The following is a 22,393-nucleotide window of genomic DNA, read 5'->3' as shown; positions in this document are numbered from 1 at the left end:
CTCGACAGGCTTTTGTCATGTACATTTATATTTTTCAGGCTCCGCTTCCCACTACTAAGTTCACTTCTTAGTGGGGATAAATTTCCTCTCAAACAACATTGTAACGCGATTCGTCCTCCTCTGATGAGGAGTATGAAAGATCGGACCAATGTGCAGGGTGGTAAGTGTTCGTAATTTTTAATGAAAAGTCACTGAACACGAAAATACAAAATAACAAAGTGAAAGACAGAAACGAAAAACGAAACAGTTCTGTATGGAGGAAACACAGACACCGAAAACAATCACCCACCACTCATATGGGAAAAACAGGCTGCCTAAGTATGGTTCTCAATCAGAGACAACGATTGACAGCTGCCTCTGATTGAGAACCATACCACCCAAACACATAGAAAACCAAAACAAGAACAACACATAGAATGCCCACCCCAACTCACACCTTGACCAACCTAAAACAGAAACTAAAACAAGGAACTAAGGTCAGGACGTGACAAACATGGTTGGAGCTCTCCCCCTCTGAGCTACTACCTCTACCTGTCCCGATGCTCCACCAATACCTTAAAAGAGGAAGTTCTTAGGTCCTACACAGGGAACACACTGCTTCACACTTTCAAGGGCCCAGCTTTGGAGTTCCTTGTGCTAAGCCTTTAGTATTAGTCTGACTCCCTTCAAATCCCAGCAGTGAGTTCCATATAAAATGTGCTCGACTCTCAGATCCTCCAGACAGATTCAGACCAAAATTGAACTTGGCACCAACTTTTCATTATGTGGGAAAATCTTCATAGCATAACTGTGACAATTTCTCTGTGGCAATTTGTGGGCCTATGTGTGCAGGCATCTGTGAATTGCTGCTGACGCTAGGAGTTTTCTCCTTCTCTGGGTCAGCGCTGGAGAGTCAAGATGGAGCATTTTACTGTAGTGATCTCACAGCTACTGCCAGGGTGTCTGTGTCTCTCGGTCTCACCAGCTTTACCCTGGCTTAATGCCTGTAGCCATGCACTACAGAAGGTAACGCATTGCGCTGGTAATGGGCTTAATAGTAGCTTTGAAGTGGGGATGCTTCTTTACAGGAGGCAGTTCATCAGCCTTGATTGACTGAAGATAACAAAATGATTGACTGAGAAACAATTAAACACCCACCAAGTGACTGACTGTGAAAGATGGTTTTCAGAAAAGTTGCACTTTTGAAACGTACATGACCTCCAATACATTTTGTCATGTCTGTAGTTTGTTTGTTAGAGAAGCTTTGGTGTAAATTTCTTTGGAATAACAGCTTTTAGTGACATGTCACCAAAGCTGACATAGTAGTTATTTGTAATTTACAATGACAAATTAAATTATCACCCTGCATACCACTGCTGGCTTGCTTTTGAAGCTAAGTAGGGTTGGTCCTGGTCAGTTCCTGGATGGGAGACCATGCTGCTGGAAGTGGTGTTGGAGGGCCAGTAGGAGGCACTCTTTCCTCTGGTCTAAAAAAATATCCCAATGCCCCAGGGCAGTGATTGGGGACACTGCCCTGTGTAGGGTGCCGTCTTTTGGATTGGGCGTTAAACGGGTGTCCTGACACTCTGAGGTCATTTAAAGATCCCATGGCACTTATCGTAAGAGTAGGGGTGTTAACCCTGGTGTCCTGGCTAAATTCCCGATCTGGCCCTCAAACCATCACGGTCACCTAATAATCCCCAGTTTACAATTGGCTCATTCATCCCCCTCCTCTCCCCTGTAACTATTCCCCAGGTTGTTGCTGCAAATGAGAACGTGTTCCCAGTCAACTTACCTGGTAAAATAACAGAAAAATACATTTAAATCCACTAAAACATGATCTACCACAATGTTGAGTGGATGATGGCTTATTACAGCCAGGTTGACAGTCAGTGAAGAGCTCTTAGTCTTTTGGATGTAAAGAGAGTGTCTCCTCAAGCTGAGAGCTGAAGCCTGGTTATGGGAAGTGTATTCATGTAATAAAGAGTCAACACTGTGCTGACAGATGTTTCTGGAGTGAGTTTGGGAAGACACGTAGGTGCCAGCCCAGTCTGCCAGAGATGCTTTATTACAGTGAGGGGAGAGAATGTGTTTTCTACAGCTAAATCAAGTTCGACGCCAGTCCAAGTAAGTTGATATATGGCTTTATAAAACACGATGTCTTCAAAGGGGTTCAAAAGTATATTGTGCTTTCTCATATTTCAGTGGCCTATTTGTCAGGAAATACGTTCCCAAAGCCTTAAATCTTATGGCCAAATGTGTTGTAACCAAGACAGAAAGCCATAATATTCATGTCGGCTAGCTTTAGAATGTCCGTGTTCTTGGTGTTCTATGATGGAGTTTTTGAAAAGCTCTCCTACAAGCACAGAGAGGGCAAGATAGTCACAGCACTGACTTTTTGGGTCAAGCTGCCCTTCCCTTCCCAGCTCCGCTCTGGGATGTAATGGAAACTTGCCGTTTGATTTTTTACCAAACTATCAAACTCCAGGAAGTAAGAAATAAAGTTATCAAAACTTCACCTCTCGGTCCGTGAAATAAATTGTTTTACCATGGTGATGGAGTGAAAAAGGGTATGAAGAACTCAGCCAGGGTCGTCTATGCTGTGGGACTTGACTCTCCAGACTCCAAATGTTATTATAAACTGTCCTGCACCCCCCTAGGCTACAGACAAGCCCATTTTTTTGCACTGGCACTTGTTAAGGAGAAATAGGTTTTGGAAATTAGAAAAGAATCTTTGCATGGGCCCAAGAGGCATGGATTTTGATATTGCAATGTGTTGTTTTTGTAGTTAACACAATTTGACTCTCCCCATTTGTTTTCTGTTCCCGTTCTAATAATTTCCAGCAATAAATTGGCTAAACTGATTTAAAAATGTGTGTTTTTTTACCAGATTATCATGAACAGTAGAGCACACAAAAAGTTGTGACAGACAGGCCTGCTTTAAACTTTACAATTGATAATGAACCATGCTTAATTAAGAGGCAATCTTTCACGTTAACATTTCTTGTACATTCCACTATAATTTCTACACACTCAGAAAAGAGTGGGTTAGCTAGATTAAAACTATCACGTCGCCGACTTCATTGCAGCCTTTTTCCCCAGAGGCAGTAAAGGAGCCAAAGATCCAAATGTCCTCAGTGACTGAGCACATTTTAAGAGAGATGCCCATTTATTTTTATGACACCATATGTTAACCTCAGCAGTAGCCATATCTACAGGCGCCCTGGAGCGAGGCATACATAATGCACGTATCTGATTTGAATTCCATATTGATTTAGTTAGAAATGGCATTACGGCACAGGTACAGGGGGATAATTGTCATGCTATTGCTCTACATCCACTACCCCATGGCCATTGCAATTTCAACAACTTCCGTTTCCTTGTTTATCGTTTTGTCAATGCAGAGCTTCTATTTATAGTAGTTTAAATATATAATGTTTGTGGATGTTGTCATGTTGCCCAGGCATGTGGTTCTCTGTGGACAGTTCACAGTGGTCTGCTGTCTGAAACTACTCTGTCTTTTAGGGGCAGTGGAAAAGTATCTAGATAGATATATTGTGAGTTAACTTTCAGGATTCCCTCAAGAACTCCTGTTGTGTGGTGGAATCCACAAAGAGCAAAAAAGAAAGGGAAATAACCATAAAGCAAGAATACAACAAAACACTTTATTACAATATACAGTGGGGCAAAAAAGTATTTAGTCAGCCACCAATTGTGCAAGTTCTCCCACTTAAAAAGATGAGTGGAGTTTGGAGTGTGACTGTTTGAGGTTGTGGACAGGTGTCTTTTATACTGATAACAAGTTCAAACAGGTGCCATTGATACAGGTAACGAGTGGAGGACAGAGGAGCCTCTTAAAGAAGAAGTTACAGGTCTGTGAGAGCCAGAAATCTTGCTTGTTTGTAGGTGACCAAATACTTATTTTCCACCATCATTTGCAAATAAATTCATCAAAATCCTACAATGTGATTTTCTGGATTTTTTCTCTCTAATTTTGTCTGTCATAGTTGAAGTGTACCTATGATGAACATTACAGTCCTCTCTCATCTTTTTAAGTGGGAGAACTTGCACAATTGGTGGCTGACTAAATACTTTTTTGCCCCACTGTATATAGCAGCTCTTTGCAAAGATATTCTATCATTATGATGAGGGAGGTGGCACTATGATTCCTTTCCAGGCTGTCAAGATAAAAAGAGAGCAACCCACTAGGGGGTGAGGGATCTGGAGTTGTGTAGGTCCTATACTGCTCACCACATCAAACCGCGGCATTCATCCTCAGATTTTCCACACAGGTATAGCTATATACAAGCCCCATTTCAATTAATGGGCCTGATCAATCACGAATGCTTTAGTAACTCCACAGTAGTTTTTCCCTCCACTTCCCTCTATCATCTGCGCAGGAGGAACCTTGTGCTGTTTAGGAGATAATTGCACATTTCAGGAGTGTTTTGCGCTCCGCGGGGGGTCATTTAGAAGTGTCTGGGGAAGTGCGCAGTGCTTTCCCCCTGTCCCCAGTCACTAAGTTGATTTCATCATGATGTTGCTTCTTCACTTTCCCTTGACACATGTTGCTGCCTTCAGCGCTTTCTTTGTCTGCACTCAACCACCCACCTTCACCTTCACCTCCACCCTCCTTCCCTTAACTCCATATCCCTGGAACATTAATTTATGTTGTAGGTTTTGATGTGCAGTCATTTTGTGACCACCGTCTTTTTGTGGGGGGGGGGGGGGGGGGGGGGGGGGTATCCTGCTGAGACTCAAATGCCAGTAGAGGCGTCGGGCACATCCGATGCCAGGCAATCATATTCGCAGGGTGCTGACACCGGGAATATTGTCCCTCGGAGTACGCCGCTGGGCTTTCACCCTGTCCGACTCTCTGAAATCCAATATCTCTGTTGCCTCCCTCTCTTGCTAGCCAGGAAGGTTAATGTGTCTTTGTAGTCAATCACATGACCACTCCACCGATGCCTGGTGCTGTCCACTCTCCCCGGTTTGAAATTAGCCATGCGTTTGCAGTGTTTTCTACATGGTTTCGACAGTGGTTTCTATAGGGTACGGGCGCTCCCATTGTCACTGTGTTCAAAGCAAAGATAATGACTTATATTCTCTGCTCTCACCCCCCCTCCCCCGTACCTACAGTACCAGTCAAAAGTTTGGAAAAAGTTTGGACACACCTACTCATTCCAGGGTTTTTCTGTATTTGTACTATTTTCTGCATTGTAGAATAATAGTGAAGACCCAGAGTTACCTCTGCTGCAGAAGATACATTCATTACAGTTCAATTATTCACAGAGTTCAACAACAACTGTTCAGAAGAGACTGCGTGAATCAGGCCTTCATGGTCGAATTACTGCAAAGAAGCCACTACTAAAGGACACCAATAAGAATAAGAGACTTGCTTGGGGCCAAGAAACAGGAGCAATGGACATTAGACCGTGGAAATCTGACCTTTGGTCTGATGAGTCCAAATTTTGAGATTTTTGTTTCCAACCACCGTGTCTTTGTGAGACACAAAGTAGGTGAACGGATGATCTCCGCATGTGTGGTTCCATGCATCATGCATGGAGGAGGAGGTGTGATGGTATGGGGGTATTTTGCTGGTGACACGGTCTGTGATTTATTTAGAATTCAAGGCACACTTAACCAGCATGGCTATCACAGCATTCTGCAGCGATACACCATCCCATCTGGTTTGCGCTTAGTGGGACTATCATTTGTTTTTCAACAGGACAATGACCCAAAACACACCTCCAGGCTGTGTAAGGGCTATTTGACCAAGAAGGAGAGTGATGGAGTGCTGCATCTGATGACCTGGCCTCCACAATCACCTGACCTCAACCCAATTGAGATGGTTTGGGATGAGTTGGACTGCAGAGTGAAGGAAAAGCAGCCAACGAGTGCTCAGCATATGTGGGAACTCCTTCAAGACGGTTGGAAAAGCATTCCTCAAAAAAGCTGGCTGAGAGAATGCCATGGGTGGCTACTTTGAAGAATCTAAAATGTAAAATACATTTTTATTCATTTAAAAATGTTTTGTTAGCTACACGATTCCTTATGTGTTATTTCATAGTTTTGATGTCTTCACTATTATTCTACAAAGTAGAAAATAGTACAAATAAAGAAAAAAACCTTCAATGACTACGTGTGTCCAAACTTTTAACTGGTACCGTATCTGAGTGGATGGAGGGTGGACCAACTTATGTCCCGTCATCAAAAATGGATCTGCTAGAGAGGACAGAGGAGGCAGTGGAGTAAAAGTGTACTTCATTTGAGAGCTCTGTGTGGTCGGGACATCTGAGCATTTCAATCCACTTCTAGGAAGAAGGAAGAAAGAACCAAGTGAAATGATTGGTTTTGCGTCTCAATTACACCCTTTTTTCCTAACACAATGCCATCTCTGTGTTCCCCTTCCTTCTTTCTTTCTTTCTTTGTCTTTCTTTCTTTCTTTCTTTCCATCAGTGCCTATTGAGAACACAACATTCTATATTAATCATTCTTCCAGGTGTTTCATATTTTGACCTTTCTCCTTCCTGGTTTGTGTTGTGTATTACATCTGATGCCCAGAGGGCAGCGGAGATATCCAGGAGGTCATGGTCAGGGTGTGGAAAGGCAATGCCATTCATTAAGTCTTATTCACAAAGATGTATGTATTTTTTATTCATTAATTAGCTACTCAACACAATTTTCTTGGTTTTGCAAAGGTCATAACCTTTCAGACAGGCAATTGTTTGAGGATACTGATGAACGTTTTTTATGGACAAATTTGAAATGGTATCATTCTTGAGAATGTGAACTTAACATCTTCTGTCTGACCAAAGAGCAAAATGGAGATGTTGCGTGCTAACTGCAGTCATTGCTATTCAGCATTTTCTTGTTATCACCATGACTGATTTACGTTGTAGTTTATACCCTTTACAGCATATGCTGTGAAAATGTATTTACCCCTTTTCGGATTTTCTCTATTTTAGCATAAAAAGTCATATTAGATAAAGGGAACCCGAGTGAACAAATAACACAATATTTTGATACTTATTTCATTTATTTAATACAAAAAGTTAACACCCAATGCCCCTGTGTAAAAAAGTAATTGCTCCCTTACACTCAATAACTGGGTGTGCCACCTTTAGCTGCAATGACTGCAACCAAGCACATCTTGTAGTTGTTGATCAGTCTCTCACATCGCTGTGGAGGAATTTTGGCCATTGCAGAACTTCTTTAACTCAGGTACATTTGGTGGTTTTCGAGCATGAACTGCTCTTTTCAGGTCCTGCCACAACATCTCAATTGGGTTTAGGTCTGGACTTTAACTTGGCCATTCCAAAACATTACATTTGTCTTGATACATGACCAAAGTGTGCTACAGCTCATAGCTGTAGCAGACATTCTCCTTTAGAATTCTCTGATACAGAGCAGAATGCATTGTTCCTTCAATGATTGCAAGTTGTCCAGGTCCTGAGTCAGCAAAGCATCCCCAAACCATCACACTACCACCTCCATGCTTGACCTTTATATTGACCTGATATTTTTTATTTTTTTATTTCACCTTTCATTTAACCAGGTAGGCCAGTTGAGAACAAGTTCTCATGTACAACTGTGACCTGGCCAAGATAAAGCAAAGCAGTGTGACACAAACAACACAGAGTTAGACATGGGATAAACAAACGTACAGTCAATTACACAATAGAAAAATCTATATACAGTGTGTGGAAATGTATTAAGACTAGGGAGGTAAGGCAATAAATAGGCCATAGTGGCAAAATAATTACAGTTTAGCATTAACACTGGAGTGATAGATGTGCAGAAGATGAATGTGCAAGTAGAGATACTGGGATGCAAAGGAGAAGAAGAAAAAAACAATATGGGGATGAGGCTATTTACAGATGGGCTGTGTACTGGTGCAATGATCGGTAAGCTGCTCTGACAGCTGATGCTTAACGTTACTGAGGGAGATGTAAGACTCCAGCTTCAGTGATTGTTTTTGCAATTCATTCCAGTCATTGGCAGCAGAGAATTGGAAGGAAAGGTGGCCAAAGGAGGAGTTGGCTTTGGGGATGACCAGTGAAATTTACCTGCTGGAGTGCGTGCTACGGGTGGGTGCTGCTATGGTGACCAGTGTGCTGAGGTAAGACGGGGCTTTACCTAGCAAAGACTTATAGAGGACCTGGAGCCAGTGGGTTTGGCGAATATGAAGCGAGGGACAGCCAACAAGAGCATACAGGTTGCAGTGTGGGTAGTATATGGGGCTTTGGTGACAAAACGGCTGGCACTGTGATAGACTACATCCAATTTGTTGAGTGTTGGAGGCTATTTTGTAAATGACATTGCCAAAGTGAAGCAGACTTAGTTGCGAAATAGGAAGCCGATTCTATATTTCATTTTGGATTGGAGATGCTTAATGGAAGGAGAGTCTGCAGTCTAACCAGACACCTAGATATTTGTAGTTGTCCACATATTCTAAGTCAGAACCGTCCAGAGTAGTGATGCTAGACGGGCGGGCGGGTGCAGGCAACGATCGGTTGAAGAGCATGCATTTAAGAGCAGTTGGAGGCAACGGAAGTAGTGTTGTATGGCATTGAAGCTCGTCTGGAGGTTTGTTTACACAGTGTCCAAAGAAGGGCCAGATGTATACAGAACGGTGTTGTCTGCATAGCGGTAGATCAGAAAATCACCAGCAGTAAGAGCAACATCATTGATGTATACAGAGAAAAGAATTGAACCCTGTGGCACCCCCATAGTGTGCCAGATGTCCGGACAACAGGCCCTCCGATTTGACACACTGAACTCTATCAGAGAAGTAGTTGGTGAACAAGGTGAGGCAGTCATTTGAGAAACCAGGGCTTTTGAGTCTGCCGATAAGAATGCCGTGTTTGATAGAGTCGAAAGCCTTGGCCAGGTCGATGAAGACGGCTGCACAGTATTGTCTTTTATCGGTGGCGGTTATGATTTAGTTTAGGACCTTGAGCGTGGCTGAGGTGCACCCATGACCATCTCGGAAACCAGATTGCATAGCGGAGAACGTAATGTGGGATTCGAAATGGTCGGTGATCTGTTTGTTAACTTGGAGTTTGAAGACTTTAGAAAGGCAGGGTAGGATAGATATAGGTCTGTAACAGTTTGGGTCTAGAGTGTCTCCCCCTTTGAAGTGGGGCATGACCGCGCAGCTTTCCAATCTCTGGGGGATCTCAGACGATACGAAAGAGAGGTTGAACAGGCTAGTAATAGCATTTGCTAAAAATTGCGGCGGATCATTTTAGAAAGAGAGGGTCCAGATTGTCTAGCCCGGCTGATTTGTGGGGTGCAGATTTTGCAGCCATTTCATAACATCAGCTACCTGGATTTGGGTGAAGGAGAAATGGGGGAGGCCTGGGCAAGTTGCTGTGGGGGGTGCAGAGCTGTTGATCGGGGTAGGAGTAGCCAGGTGGAAAGCATGGCCAGAAAAAATATGGAAAAAATGCTTCTTGAAATTCTCGATTATCGTAGATTTATCGGTGGTGACAGTGTTTCCTAGCCTCAGTGCAGAGGGCTGCTGAGAGAACGTGCTCTTATTCTACATGGACTTTACAGTGTCCCAGAACTTTTTGGAATTTGTGCTACAGAATGCACATTTTTGTTAGGAAAGCAAAGGCTAGCTTTTTCAAACTGCCTGTGTATATCATGGGGGCTATTCGATGCTAATGCAGTACGCCAGAGGATGTTTTTGTGCTGGTCAAGGGCAGCGAAGTCTGGAGTGAACCAAGGGCTATATCTGTTCTTAATTCTACATTTTTTAAATTGGGCATGCTTATTTAAGATGGTGAGGAAAGCACTTTTAAAGAATAACCAGGCATCCTCTACTGACGGGATGAGGTCAATATCCTTCCAGGATACCCGGGCCAGGTCGATTAGAAAGGCCTGCTCGCTGAAGTGTTTTAGGGAGTGTTTGACAGTGACTAGGGGTGGTCGTTTGACTGCGGATGCAGGCAATGAGGCAGTGATGGCTGAGATCCTGGTTGAAGACAGCCGAGGTGTATTTAGAGGGCAGGTTGGTCAGGATGATATCTATGAGGGTGCCTGTGTTTACGGGTTTAGGGTATGAGGTTCTTACTGTGGAATGAAGGGTTTAGTTTTCAGTTTTCACTAGACATAATGAGATCCATGTCGTCTAAAGTTTGCCAAAACGTACCTGGAAAATCGTCAAGACTCCTGGAAGAATGTTCTTTGGACAAATTAGTCATAAGTGGAACTTTTCTAGATCAACAACTACAGGAAGCGTTTGGTTGCTGTCATTACAGCATCCAGTTTTTGAGTGTAAAGGGGCCCTACCTTTCACACACAGTCATTGGGTGTTGCATAACTTTTTTTACAACTTAATTAATTTATCAACATGTTATATTATTTGTTCACTCGGGTTCCCTTTATCTAATAGTAGGTTTTGGCTGAAGATCTAATAACATTCAGTGTCGAAATTCTGCAACATTTTAGAAAATCTGAAAGGTATAAGTATATATACCTTTCAGATTTATATGTGTGGGCATTTGACATCATTCCCATTGGGCGTGTTATTCTGATTCTTTCAGTAAGCCATTGTGTCGATTGGTGGGAAATGGCTGTAGCCTTCAGAATGCAGAATCATACGGCTGGAAGTCTCCCTGTGCTCGGTTTCAGGTTCTAATGTCAAGAGCAATTTGTTGCTAAGGGCTCAAGGCCTCAAGTGGAATGCAGCAGTGCTGAATGGGTCAGGAGTGGCAGAGTGGGACAGAGGTATGGCTCAGCCCATAATACAATATGAAATATATTGCTCTCAATGACACAATACTCCCCGATGCCAGTCCCAATTAAATAACACAACAAGACTGAACAATGTTGGGCTACTGGCTGAAATCAATGTTCCTGAAAGGCATCACAACACAGGCCAACTGATCAGTTAGACAGAAAGACTGAATGCGTGTCAGATTCCACAGTCAGCAATGAACAATTCCAGTCGAGTCTGTTGCATTGGCTGTTGCACAAAAGCAAAGCATTCTCTCCAGCATCAATTACATTTCCCATGCCAAATCTGTCTGTAGCAATATGATTAACACCACTCAGTAAATCCATTCAACACCACATATGGCATACTTGATAGTGACACACCACGGCAGCTTATTATTTCATTATAGGGAATTGCATTGCCTTGTTCGTGAGCTACATACACGGTGGCAGCAAAGGTCAGATGTATAAATGTTTCCATTTGGGAACTTGAAGACAGATAAAGTATTAGTTATTATTGCCTCCCAATAACTATTCTTGTTGGCAGGGAAGATTAACACAAAATATGAAGTTGACATAGGAAACAAAATGTAGAAGATTTGTTGCTATCTGAACAGACAGAAAATTCCTTATTGCCGTGCGCAAATAAGCATTATCAACACATTGTTTACGTTTGCATCCGTGCTCTGGGTCCAGACTGAAATCATCTCATATAGTTCTGGGATTTGTGGCACCTAACATAAAAACAGCATAATTGTGTCTTTACCAGCAGAAATAGTATACATAAAAAATGGCTACTTTTTCATTTTGGCAGCGGAATGTACTGTACATGATTGTGGAAAGTAACACAATTTGTTGACACTTAACTGCAAGATTATATCCATCAATATTTCATGAACAAGTTCCACCCCAAGTTAATGAGATCCTTGAATTCATGCCACAAATTGATTAAAGGAGAACGCTAAAAGGGAATTGGATCCTATTTGCCTATTGTGCTGTTGCAGCTTTGACAGACTGGACAGACCGATGGACAGCCAGACAGACGGATGGACAACATAGAGAGGCAACACAGACATACAGACAGGATGAGACTACCCACCCTGGACCCACACTTTAAATCCTAGCTCCACTATTCATCCACTTTAGTCACCTCCAAACGAAAGCTGCTTGATTTCCCTGCAGTGAAGAGATAGTTGCCTCAAAACAATAAAAGCTTGTGACAACATGCTAGGGAAAGGAGGCATCTTCACTTAACCAGCTGTCAGTGTTTTCTATGAAGTAGCAACGCTTTTGCTTTGTTTACTACCCAGCTTGTTGAGGAAGTGGATATGTTGAGGCACAGGTTATTTCAACCACACGGATTGTGTGATATCACTGTCCAGTGTATCAGGTCAGGCTAGATTCAATGTAATCTGCCTGAGCTACGAACGTGATCACCCGATGCATCTCATTTGGTTGTCATGGCAGTTTTTGCGGCCGCTTGTTTTACACTCCTAGACATTGTATACGACCACCCGGTATCGGCGGCTGCATCTCAGGTCACACAGAGCACTGTGTAATAATCAGAATACCTCTCCACAAATATTTGCTTAATTTCCCCTAGCGCTCGCGTAACCGCTCCATCAACCATGTCGCGTCTTTCCCCTCTTTTTTGATGTCTCGCGTAAAGTCATTTGCTCCTACCACCTCCGTATTGATGTCGGGCTGTCATAAACAGCACATGATTGTGCAATACATTGAGCAGGGCTCGATTGTTTCCCTGAGACCACAATTTTGCTATCGGGTTTAATTAACTGTGTTTGCATGCAATAAGCTGCCTGCCGCAAAGCAGATCACGTGAAGGGAAGTGGCAAACATTGAACCGCGAGGCTCACCTCAGTTATACATTTTGGACATTATGCTGAGTGGTTTTATAACAAAGAAGATCATTATGCTGTACTGTACAGCGTAATGGTAGTAAGTTACAAATTGTGTTGGGCTTGGCCCGGTAATGCATTTTGAGGAATGGGTTCGGAGGGCTTCAGTAGTTTTAATAATTCTCCATTAATTTTGCTGCAGATCAAAGAAATACCTCATTTCACCTCGGAGAAACAGCCTCGGGCCAGTAAGCATCGTTCCTAATCGAGGGTCTTCTCTGACTGCCGAGTCAATACAAATGATTTTAATATGCATGTTCTTATTGCGTTGAATCATTGTCAAGAAGGCAAAATAAATCATTGAATTACGTCCCTTTAATGCTACAAATTGCTCAATGCGTTTTGTGTTATTGACAATCGAGCGGCAAGAGCAAGTGATGCTAATGACATAATCTAGGTGTGATCGGGGGGTCAGCCCCTGCCTCACTCACTCTCCTCCACATATCCCATCGCTGACAAACAGTCTCATCTGCACTGGATCATTTGCTGTCTCCAGATACGCTTGTGGTTTATTGCCAATTATCTCCCGCGATCCATTATCGATTACAGTGTTATCTTTCTTGCATTGCTTAATCTTTTGGTGGCACTACAGCATGCTGCTGGGGGCCTAGAATCACACTGCTAGACCACAGGAGCAGGACATATGATGGATGATTGTTCATTTGCCTGTAAATGATTATGTGATACACATTCTAGCATTTAGTGTTATAAAAAAAGGGGGTTGTGTTGATTGGCGATTCTATCTCTCATCAATAGATTCTCCACAGAAATAACCAGGAAAAATAGAGACAATTTTGTGGAGATGATCATTCTCCTCAATGACAATGAAACCAATACCACCAATTACTTTTTATGTATGATTCAACAGCTGTTAGTCTGGCTCCGAACTACAGTATGTACGTTGTCTGACTTAGTTTTCTGACTGTCTGTTTTTTTATTAAAATTGTTCCTAGCTGGGTGAACAACTTTGGCCATGAAGGACTGGGCCTCCTCTTGGATGCATTGGATAAGTTGCTGGATAAGAAACAGTAAGCTTCTTACATTTAAACTATTTTTCTTCTCAATATGCTCTACATACTGTCTAAATCTATCATTCCTGTCCTTTCTCAACTCTTTTTCAGGCAAGAAAGTATTGACAAAAGAAACCAGCACAAGCTGATCCAATGTCTCAAGGCCTTCATGAACAATAAGGTTTGTACTTGTTGGGTTGGTCCTAGGCTTTCATTACAAAAGTTTTACTTACTGCAGTTTTTCTTGATTCCTGAGTGTTTTTAGATAGCTATATAGCAGGACTCAATTGGCACCCAAAGTTGGCCCTCAACCACTTGAACAATCAATGTAATCATTTATTCTGCTTTTTACATCGACTCAAAGTAATCCGAGGTGGGAAGAGAAGGACAGTACAGTGCAGAGGTGGTTCTGTATTCACCTTAAAGTGCTCCAAACATAGACTGAATTTCTACAGCTTCAATGCCTCAATTTCAATGGCAATCCTGGAATAAAGTCTTATTCACATTGAAAAGGAGCAAGAGCGGTAGAAAGGAAATCAATAAAAAGTGATATCACTTTATACCCCGTATGTAGTCATCTCAAAATCCTGTATGATGAGACCAGGTTGGCTGTTCTTCCTATCTAGAATGGCTGGACTGTGACAAGTGCTATTACGGGCAAGTAAAGCGAAGCTAATTTGCCATGTTGTCACCAAGTATTTAATTATTCTTTTTTGGGAAGCAGCACTGTCTCATCTCTCAAAAGTAGCACATTGTTCAAGGATGGATGAGCTATTGATATTGTTACCCTTTATAAAATCCCCATACGTGGTCAAGTATGCCCATTGCTTGAATCTGAGATAGATTTAAAGATAGTAGCGGACTATAAGTATTTGTCCCCACAGCCCTGTCCTGAATTGGCTTAATTCATCATAATCTCAATTTTCCCTTGGCCTCTATGTCCCTCTTTAAAAGAGAATTAGGGCTAACTATTACTTATATTAGAGGTTCTTTGTAAAGTTAGTAGTTCTTTAAAAAAAAAACTGTAAGTGAGCAATCTCTATGAATGCAAATGCTCTCATTAATTTATACCCTATGGACACTTTTTCTTTTCTTCCTCTTACATGTCTACAGTATGGACTACAAAGGATTCTGGAAGATGAGCGGAGCTTGCTGCTCCTGGCCAGGGCCATTGACCCCAAACAGACCAGTATGATGACTGAGATTGTCAAGATCCTCTCAGCTATCTGTATCATTGGAGAGGAAAACATGTAAGTTCACTGCAACCATACTTCATTAGCAACACTCATCCACCATTATTATATCCTCAATGTCACTCTCTGTGCCCATGCATTGTCTTCCTCCCCACTTCTCCCTCTAGCAACGTAATACCGTCATGTACATTACGAGATTAAGGAAATATATTTGTAAGCCACAGGAGGCTGCTGAGGGGAGGACGGCTCATAATGATGGCTGGAATGGAGTGAATGAAATGATATCAAACACATGGATCCATTTATTCCGTTCCAGCCATTACTATGAGCCCATCCTCCCCAATTATGGTGTCACCAACCTCCTGTGTTGTAGACAATCTGTCATTGGCCCCAGCACAATACATTCTGTGCACTCATTGCATTTGCAGCAAGGGCTTTGAGCTGTATCGGTGCACTGCCAGTTAACATGTTCTGATTTAGCAGTTTGGGCTGTGTAATGTATTTAAGTGCTCAGTGTTGTTGGCCATGAACACACAGCTTCGCTGACAGATTATAAATTGAATCCAGCAGAGCTCTTTTTTATTGTGTCTGCCACAGAGCTGGACTAGAATAACAATGGCACTTCAAAGTAGGTCTGCATGCAGCAGAGGAAAATGAACAAACTGACGAATACGAGAACCCAGTTAAAACTGTTTTTCGCATATCAGCTCCTCTGAATGTGTCTGCGGGACCATGGTTTTGGCCCCTGCTATGTTCAATGTAGGAATGTAAAGATGTGTGTGTTGAAGATGACTGTCTCAATCCTTCCAATGATCACAGCCATGTTTAAGCATGCACAGCTGATTGACAGAAAATAGAGCTGAGGCCTCACTTTCGACAACCTCGTCTGCTAGAGAGCTACGCTGTGACGTTGGCTCATTGTCAACACCACAAACTAAGTGACGGAATCAAAGGGTGAATGCGAGGAGTTAAGCAGCGCTTTTTTCAAGTTACAGTTTGAACAGGCATTAAAACCACTATGTCTGTACCCCCTGCACATGTCTGCAGCTTTATCACCCCTATCACATAGAAAAAGGCTGCTCCATTTTTCTACAGTACCAGTCAAAAGTTTGGACACACCTACTCATTCAAGGGTTTTTCTTTATTTTTACTATTTCTCCTTGTAGAATAATTGTGAAGACATGAAAACTATGAAATAACACATATGGAATCATCTAGTAACCAACATTTATTTATTTATATTTGAGATTCTTCAAAGTAGCCACCCTTTGCCTTGATGACAGCTTTGCACACTCTTGGTATTATCTCAACCAGCTTCATGAGGTAGTCACCGGGAATGCATTTCAGTTAACCGGTGTGCCTTGTTCAAAGTTAATTTCCTTCCTTCCTTAATGCGTTTGAGCCAATCAGTTATGTTGTGACAAGATACAGAAGATAGCCCTATTTAGTAAAAGACCAAGTCCATATTATGGCAAGAACAGCTCAAATAAGCAATGAGAACCGACAGTCCATCATTACTTTAAGATATGAAGGTCAGTCAATCTGGAACATTTCAAGAACTTTGAAAGTTTCTTCAAGTGCAGTCACAATAACCATCAAGTGTTATGATAAAACTGGTTCTCATGAGGACCACCACAGGAAAGGAAGACCCAAAGTTACGTCTGCTGCAGAGGACAAGTTCATTAGAGTTAAAATTCTCAGGAATTGCAGCCCAAATAAATGCTTCACAGAGTTCAAGTAACAGACACATCTCAACATCAACTGTTCAGAGGAGACTGAGTGAAATCGGGCCTTCATGTTTGAATTGCTGCAAAGAAACCACTACTAAAGGACACCAATAAGAAGAAGAGACTTGCTTGGGCCAAGAAACAGGAGCAATGTACATTAGACCAGTGGAATTCTGTCCTTCGGCCTGATGAGTCCAAATTTTGAGATTTTTGGTTCCAACCACCGTGTCTTTGTGAGATGCAGAGTAGGTGAACGGATGGTCTCTGCATGGAGCATGGAGGAGGAGGTGTGATTGTGTGGGTGTGCTTTGCTGGTGACACTGTCTGTGATTTATTTAGAATTCAAGGCACACTTAACCAGCACGGCTATCACAGCATTCTGCAGCGTTACACCATCCCATCTGGTTTGCACTTAGTGGGACTATCATTTGTTTTTCAACAGGGGGGCCAGTGTAAGGGCTATTTGACCAAGCAGGAGAGTAATCGAGTGTTGCATCAAATAACCTGGCCTCCACAATCACCTGACCTCAACCCAATTGAAATGGTTTGGGATGACTTGGACCGCAGAGTGAAGGAAAAGCAGCCAACGAGTGCTCAGCACATGTTGGAACTCTTTCAAGACTGTTGGAAAAGCATTCCAGGTGAAGCTGGTTGAAATAATGCCAAGAGTGTGCAATGCTGTTATCAAGGAAAAGGGAGGCTACTTTGAAGAATCTAAAATATAACAGATGTTTTGATTTGTTTAACACTTTTTTGTTACTACGTGATTCCATATGTGTTATTTCAGAGTTTTGATGTCTACACTATTATTCTACAAAGTAGAAAATAGTCAAAAGAAAGAAAACAAACTTGAATGAGTAGGCGTGTCCACACTTTTGACTGGTACTGTATATGTTACATTTATTCCACACATATACTTCACATAATGGTTATATGTCACACATTTTTCCCCGAGGATTTCCAGTAAAATATAAAATTATGATTAATATTTTATCCCTGGCAGAGTTTCCCCTTCCCAGTGCAACGATTTGGATGGAGGCAAACTCACAAAACACACATCAGTCTAATATAACCTATAAATGACTCGTTTTTGTCAACAGACCTCCATCCTCCTCCCATGCCATCACTGGGATGGGTGGTACTCGGTGGGTAGACAGGGAGCACCCTGTGTAGGTTCTACCCACATCTTCCCTCTCCTTGCTCCACTGCAAGACTATTTTTGAGCAATGGGGAAGATCACAGGCATGGCTGGGTCATGAGACATCATTCCTCCCTGGGGACCCACGAACGCTTCAGCGCATCCTGTATGGCAAAGAGGCGAGAAAAATAAAAAAAAGCTTCCACGCAGCTCTCTCTCTCTCGCCTAGTCTTTGTTGTGCTTCTCCTGTGTATAGGAGATAAAGGCACGACAGCGAACCTAGCATTTACAACCCCGATGAGAGAGGCCCCCATGTCTGATCTGATGGTGTGATAAAGTGACGCCAGCTAAATAACTTTTGTTTGCCGTTTACTGAAGTGGCTATTTAAAAGGACTTCACCTATTTGTGTTGCAGCCCCCGTTTGTGTGCAGGCGCACAGCAACACATTTCTTTAGTGTGATGCCTTCGTCTGAAATTGACCTAATCATTATTCAGCAAAGGTGCCGTGAGCGCTTGTAAACGGTCTAATTTGCTTTAACAACAATAGGTGTTTGTATACGTTAGTTCTGTACTCTTTTCCCTGTAATAAATTGCTCCTGCTCTTGCATCGTCAACTACATTTTATTATGAATAGATTTTTACTGTGGATGATATCAGCTACACAGGCTTTGTATGAGCATCACCAGAGCAGAACTGTGGCGGCTAAATTGGTTACATACAATGCACAGTGTTGCCAACAAATACAAAAATGTGTCTTGGGTCCCCACAGAATGCCCCTGACAATGACATGGGAAGAGACAAGATGATATATGGGGATGAGGTGAAAATGATCTTATCTTAAATGTCCTGTCGGTGGGGTGATAAAGGCGCTTGTTGACTTTTTTGTGTATTTGCTTTCTCTCAGCCTGGATAAGATTCTGGCTGCCATGACAATTGCAGCAGAGAGGAATAACAAGGAGAGATTTGCGCCGATAGTGGAGGGACTGGAGAATCACGAAGCCCAACAGCTCCAGGTCAGTATATACAAAACCTGTTGGATATAGACACACTCATATAACATAAAAACGCACGCGCACACACACACACAGACACACACACACACACACACATTGATTCATGCACCCCTTTCTCCACATCTTTTCCTTAGAACCCATCTCATAAATATCCACTTCAATTCACAACACTCTTTCAACCTGCCACTTACAGAGTATCACATGTTGTAATGCCTGTATTATTTTAATGCTAGTCTGCTTGGATTCGAGTCATACAACATTATTCTGCATTCATAGATATTAATTCACAAAGCAACTCTTCCAAGTTTTATCCATGATCTTAACTTGTTGACCTTTGAGGCAAGTTGTGGAAAGAAACACCTTTTTAAAAGTCACATATATGCACATAATACAATAAATCACCCAAGTATGCAATGCCATGTCATGTGCAATGGACAGAACTCGGCTCTAGTCAGTGTCATTCACAAAAATGGCCTCTCGGCTTGGAGCCGGTGTTTGACACGGAGTCGACCGTGGGCTATTAAAATGCGTTGAAGGTTCTCTCTCCTGCCCTAATAATAATCTGCTTCACTAGAGAAGCTCTGAAAAGGACTCCTAAAAATAACACGAGACCAAAAGAGAGATGTTGACTTTCTGAGATGTTTTTTTTTCTCATCCTCGTAGTAAATATTTTTCAGCTTTTTCTCAGTGTTGTCGAGGTGGGTCTCTGAGGACCCAGAGGAAAAGGGCTGCCATACAGTAATACACCTGCCTTTTCTTCTGTATTTTACTTTTCTTTCTCTGGCACTCCAAATATTTTGAGGAACAAATCACTGCAAACCGTGTATTTAATAATTAGTGAAATAATTTGTAATGTGCAGAGTGGTGGATCTATGGGAAGGAGGGAATGGGGGGGGGGGGGGGGGGGGGTGTTGTGGATGCTGACTTTGTTAATGTGATTTAAAATGTATTTTTTTTCTGATGGTTCGGGCTTTTCTCACTCCACTGTAGAGAGAAAGCCAGCCTGCACCCCAACTTTAAACCATCCCAGCAGTCCCACTTTTAATTACACTGACAGAAATCTCCTACTGTAAGCTCAGGTTCACATGACGCCTGAGCTCCCCCCTCGCGTTGTCACCCTCCCTGAACCAATTTCACACAACAAACATTGTCGGGGTTTGTCTGCTTCGTATGATAGGAGGACAAATCTACATGTAGAGGAAAGAGAAGTATGGACCTAGCTACTCATCCAGATAAAATAACTCTTGAAATATCTCTCTTGCTTTTGAAAGGCTAAAGATGGAAGTAAAGTGATGAGAGTGGAGATAGTTTCAGCAAGGCTTCTAGTCTAGCGTCCCTGGTGTGTAGACTTCAGGCTTGGATGCCCAGTTCTTGGTCCAAGGCTCTGGAGACCCTATTGGATCATTTAGAGGTCTGCTATGTTGCTGCTTGGCTCCATTGGCATGCTCTCAAAGCCACTGTCACATCCCCTTCCACACCACCAGCAGCACAGAACAGCCTTGGAGTTCTCCTTAAAGGGATACTTTGGGGTTTTGGCAATGAGGCTCTTTATCTACTTCCCCAGAGTCAGATTAACTTGTGGATACGATATGTTTCTGTGTCCAGTATGAAGGAAGTTGTAGGTAGTTTTGTGAGCCAATGCTAACTATAGTATACCCATATCCAGTCAGTGCACTAATGCTAGTTAGCATTGACTTGCAAAATGACACAGAGACATACAAATGGTATCTACGAGTTAGTCGGACTCTGGGGAAATAGACAAAGAGCCTCATTGCCAAAATTAGTATCCCAAAGTATCCCTTTAAGCACACTGCTTTCCCGGGGCGCGGCAGGCCTGGCGCATATGTCTGGATAAAGAGTCTCCATTAGCACCGACACATTCCCATAAACCATAACACTGTGTGCCCTCACTCCACTGGATTAATACAAACCTGTTCGATCCCTCTGTCCCCCGGCGATAGAAGGGGGAAAAACACACCAAAAACAAACCAATGCTGTTCATTCCAGATGGCTCTTATTCCCCATCGCCAGCTGAATTCCCACTAGCCATGTTCTCCGAGGGCATTAATTGGGCTAGAGTATGTGGGTGTCTGTGTGTGCATGCGTGTGTGTACATGTGCGCATGTGTGTGTCTGTATGAGTCTCTCCAGGAAAACACTTACATGAGGAATCGGTGTGAAAAACAGCCCAGGGACAGCATTCACAATGGACCGTTAATAAAAAATGTGGGCCAACACAAACGTGCCGATAGAGGTTTTCTAAAGACTACTTTTCACATGTCGTTCACGGAGATCCTTCCTTCAGCTCCTGATAAATTCGCCTGTCGGACGAGCACTCTGTCTTCTCCCAGCGCTGCTCCCCAGAGCCGCCTTATAGTCCGTTAAGGCCCATCAGCGTTTTCCCTTTGCCCTCTTTCACCCATCCCTCCATCCCTCGTCTCTTCCCTAATCCAATAAATCAATTACAAATGCATATCTGGTCAGCGGACTCCCCGGATTTCTTTCCTTTTTGCTCCCTCTACACCATACTCAGACTATGGCCTATCTCTCCTCTTCCCTCTCATCTCTTTGCTCTCCTCTTTCCTTTAATCTCTGGGAAAATGTGTAAACATATGTTTTTTCACACATAGCTCTTGTAACTCAACAGTGCCTGCTACATCATAAAATAGATTGATACCGTACACAGAGGTCAAGCATGATAAATCACCATATCATTTAACGTTCAGTTGAATGAATGCCATAAATGTGTTCTCTCTAACGGTCTCTCCGGCATTTGTGTGCTGAACAACAGGTGGCCTGCATGCAGCTGATCAACGCCCTTGTCACCTCTCCGGACGATCTGGACTTCAGGATACATCTGCGCAATGAGTTCCTCCGCTGTGGCCTCAAAAAGATCCTACCGGTGAGCCACACAAAAAATTGGTTAGATTTCCTTGTCGTCACAATTTGCAAAAAATAGCGAGCTAGGCATAGTGAAGAAACTGTATGAATGTAGGTGCATTATCATATATACACTGTTTCAATTTGGTTTTAGTCGTTTTAAAGTATATTGAATTTGTTCCCCCTCCCCCCCCGCCCCCACCCAAAAATACATTTTTTACTCTAACCTCCTGTGGTCTGGATTGGACTCCCCTGCATGTCTTATGTTTGACACCCCACATTTTTCTGGGCCATTACAGGAATTAGCAAATGCACATCCCTTTATGCATTTGTATACTGCATGTATATTGCTCCCATTATTATATTGGAGCGTTCTAGCTCACCTCACCGCGTGGTACCACCTCACTGATCACAGCTCGCTCTGGGCATCATCAATCAGCAGTCAGATCCTTGCACTCGGTTAAGACAAATAAGCATCCACTCATCACTCATGACCTAATTTGCAGAGGGGAATTTGCCACTTGTTAATAAGTCATCCTGACTGCTCCGCTTGATTATTGCTGTCATTAGTTCAATTATCTTCCTCTCTGCCCCCCGATATGATGGAGTTTCCTTTACAATAATTCATTAATGCCGCATTTGAAGCTTTAATGCAAGCATTTAAACTGACGCAGGGCCAACTAATTGTTGTGTTGTGGAGCCAATAAATAGTCAAGTGACCAAGAGGAAAATAAAAATGAACCAGACCCATGAGGAAGTACTGGGGTATTGCTATTGGCCCACAGTCCTCGAGTCCCCTTATTTCTGTG

General features: G+C 42.6%; 1 protein-coding gene across 6 annotated transcripts in view; it reads left to right on the top strand.

Moving 5' to 3' along the window:
• Window positions 1-22,393, top strand: part of LOC109904740 (protein diaphanous homolog 2) — a 624,432-nt gene that overhangs the window by 163,923 nt on the left and 438,116 nt on the right. For all 6 annotated transcript variants that reach the window (XM_031790312.1, XM_031790311.1, XM_031790310.1 and 3 more), the window contains 5 exons: window positions 13,577-13,651; window positions 13,745-13,814; window positions 14,747-14,883; window positions 18,597-18,705; window positions 21,496-21,606. In XM_031790312.1, coding sequence (XP_031646172.1) covers window positions 13,577-13,651; window positions 13,745-13,814; window positions 14,747-14,883; window positions 18,597-18,705; window positions 21,496-21,606 — 502 coding nt within the window. The remainder of the gene's footprint in view (window positions 1-13,576; window positions 13,652-13,744; window positions 13,815-14,746; window positions 14,884-18,596; window positions 18,706-21,495; window positions 21,607-22,393) is intronic.

This window comes from Oncorhynchus kisutch, linkage group LG15, assembly GCF_002021735.2.
Source record: "Oncorhynchus kisutch isolate 150728-3 linkage group LG15, Okis_V2, whole genome shotgun sequence".
Taxonomy (NCBI): Eukaryota; Metazoa; Chordata; class Actinopteri; order Salmoniformes; family Salmonidae; genus Oncorhynchus; species Oncorhynchus kisutch.
This window is presented reverse-complemented; position numbering and strand designations above follow the sequence as displayed.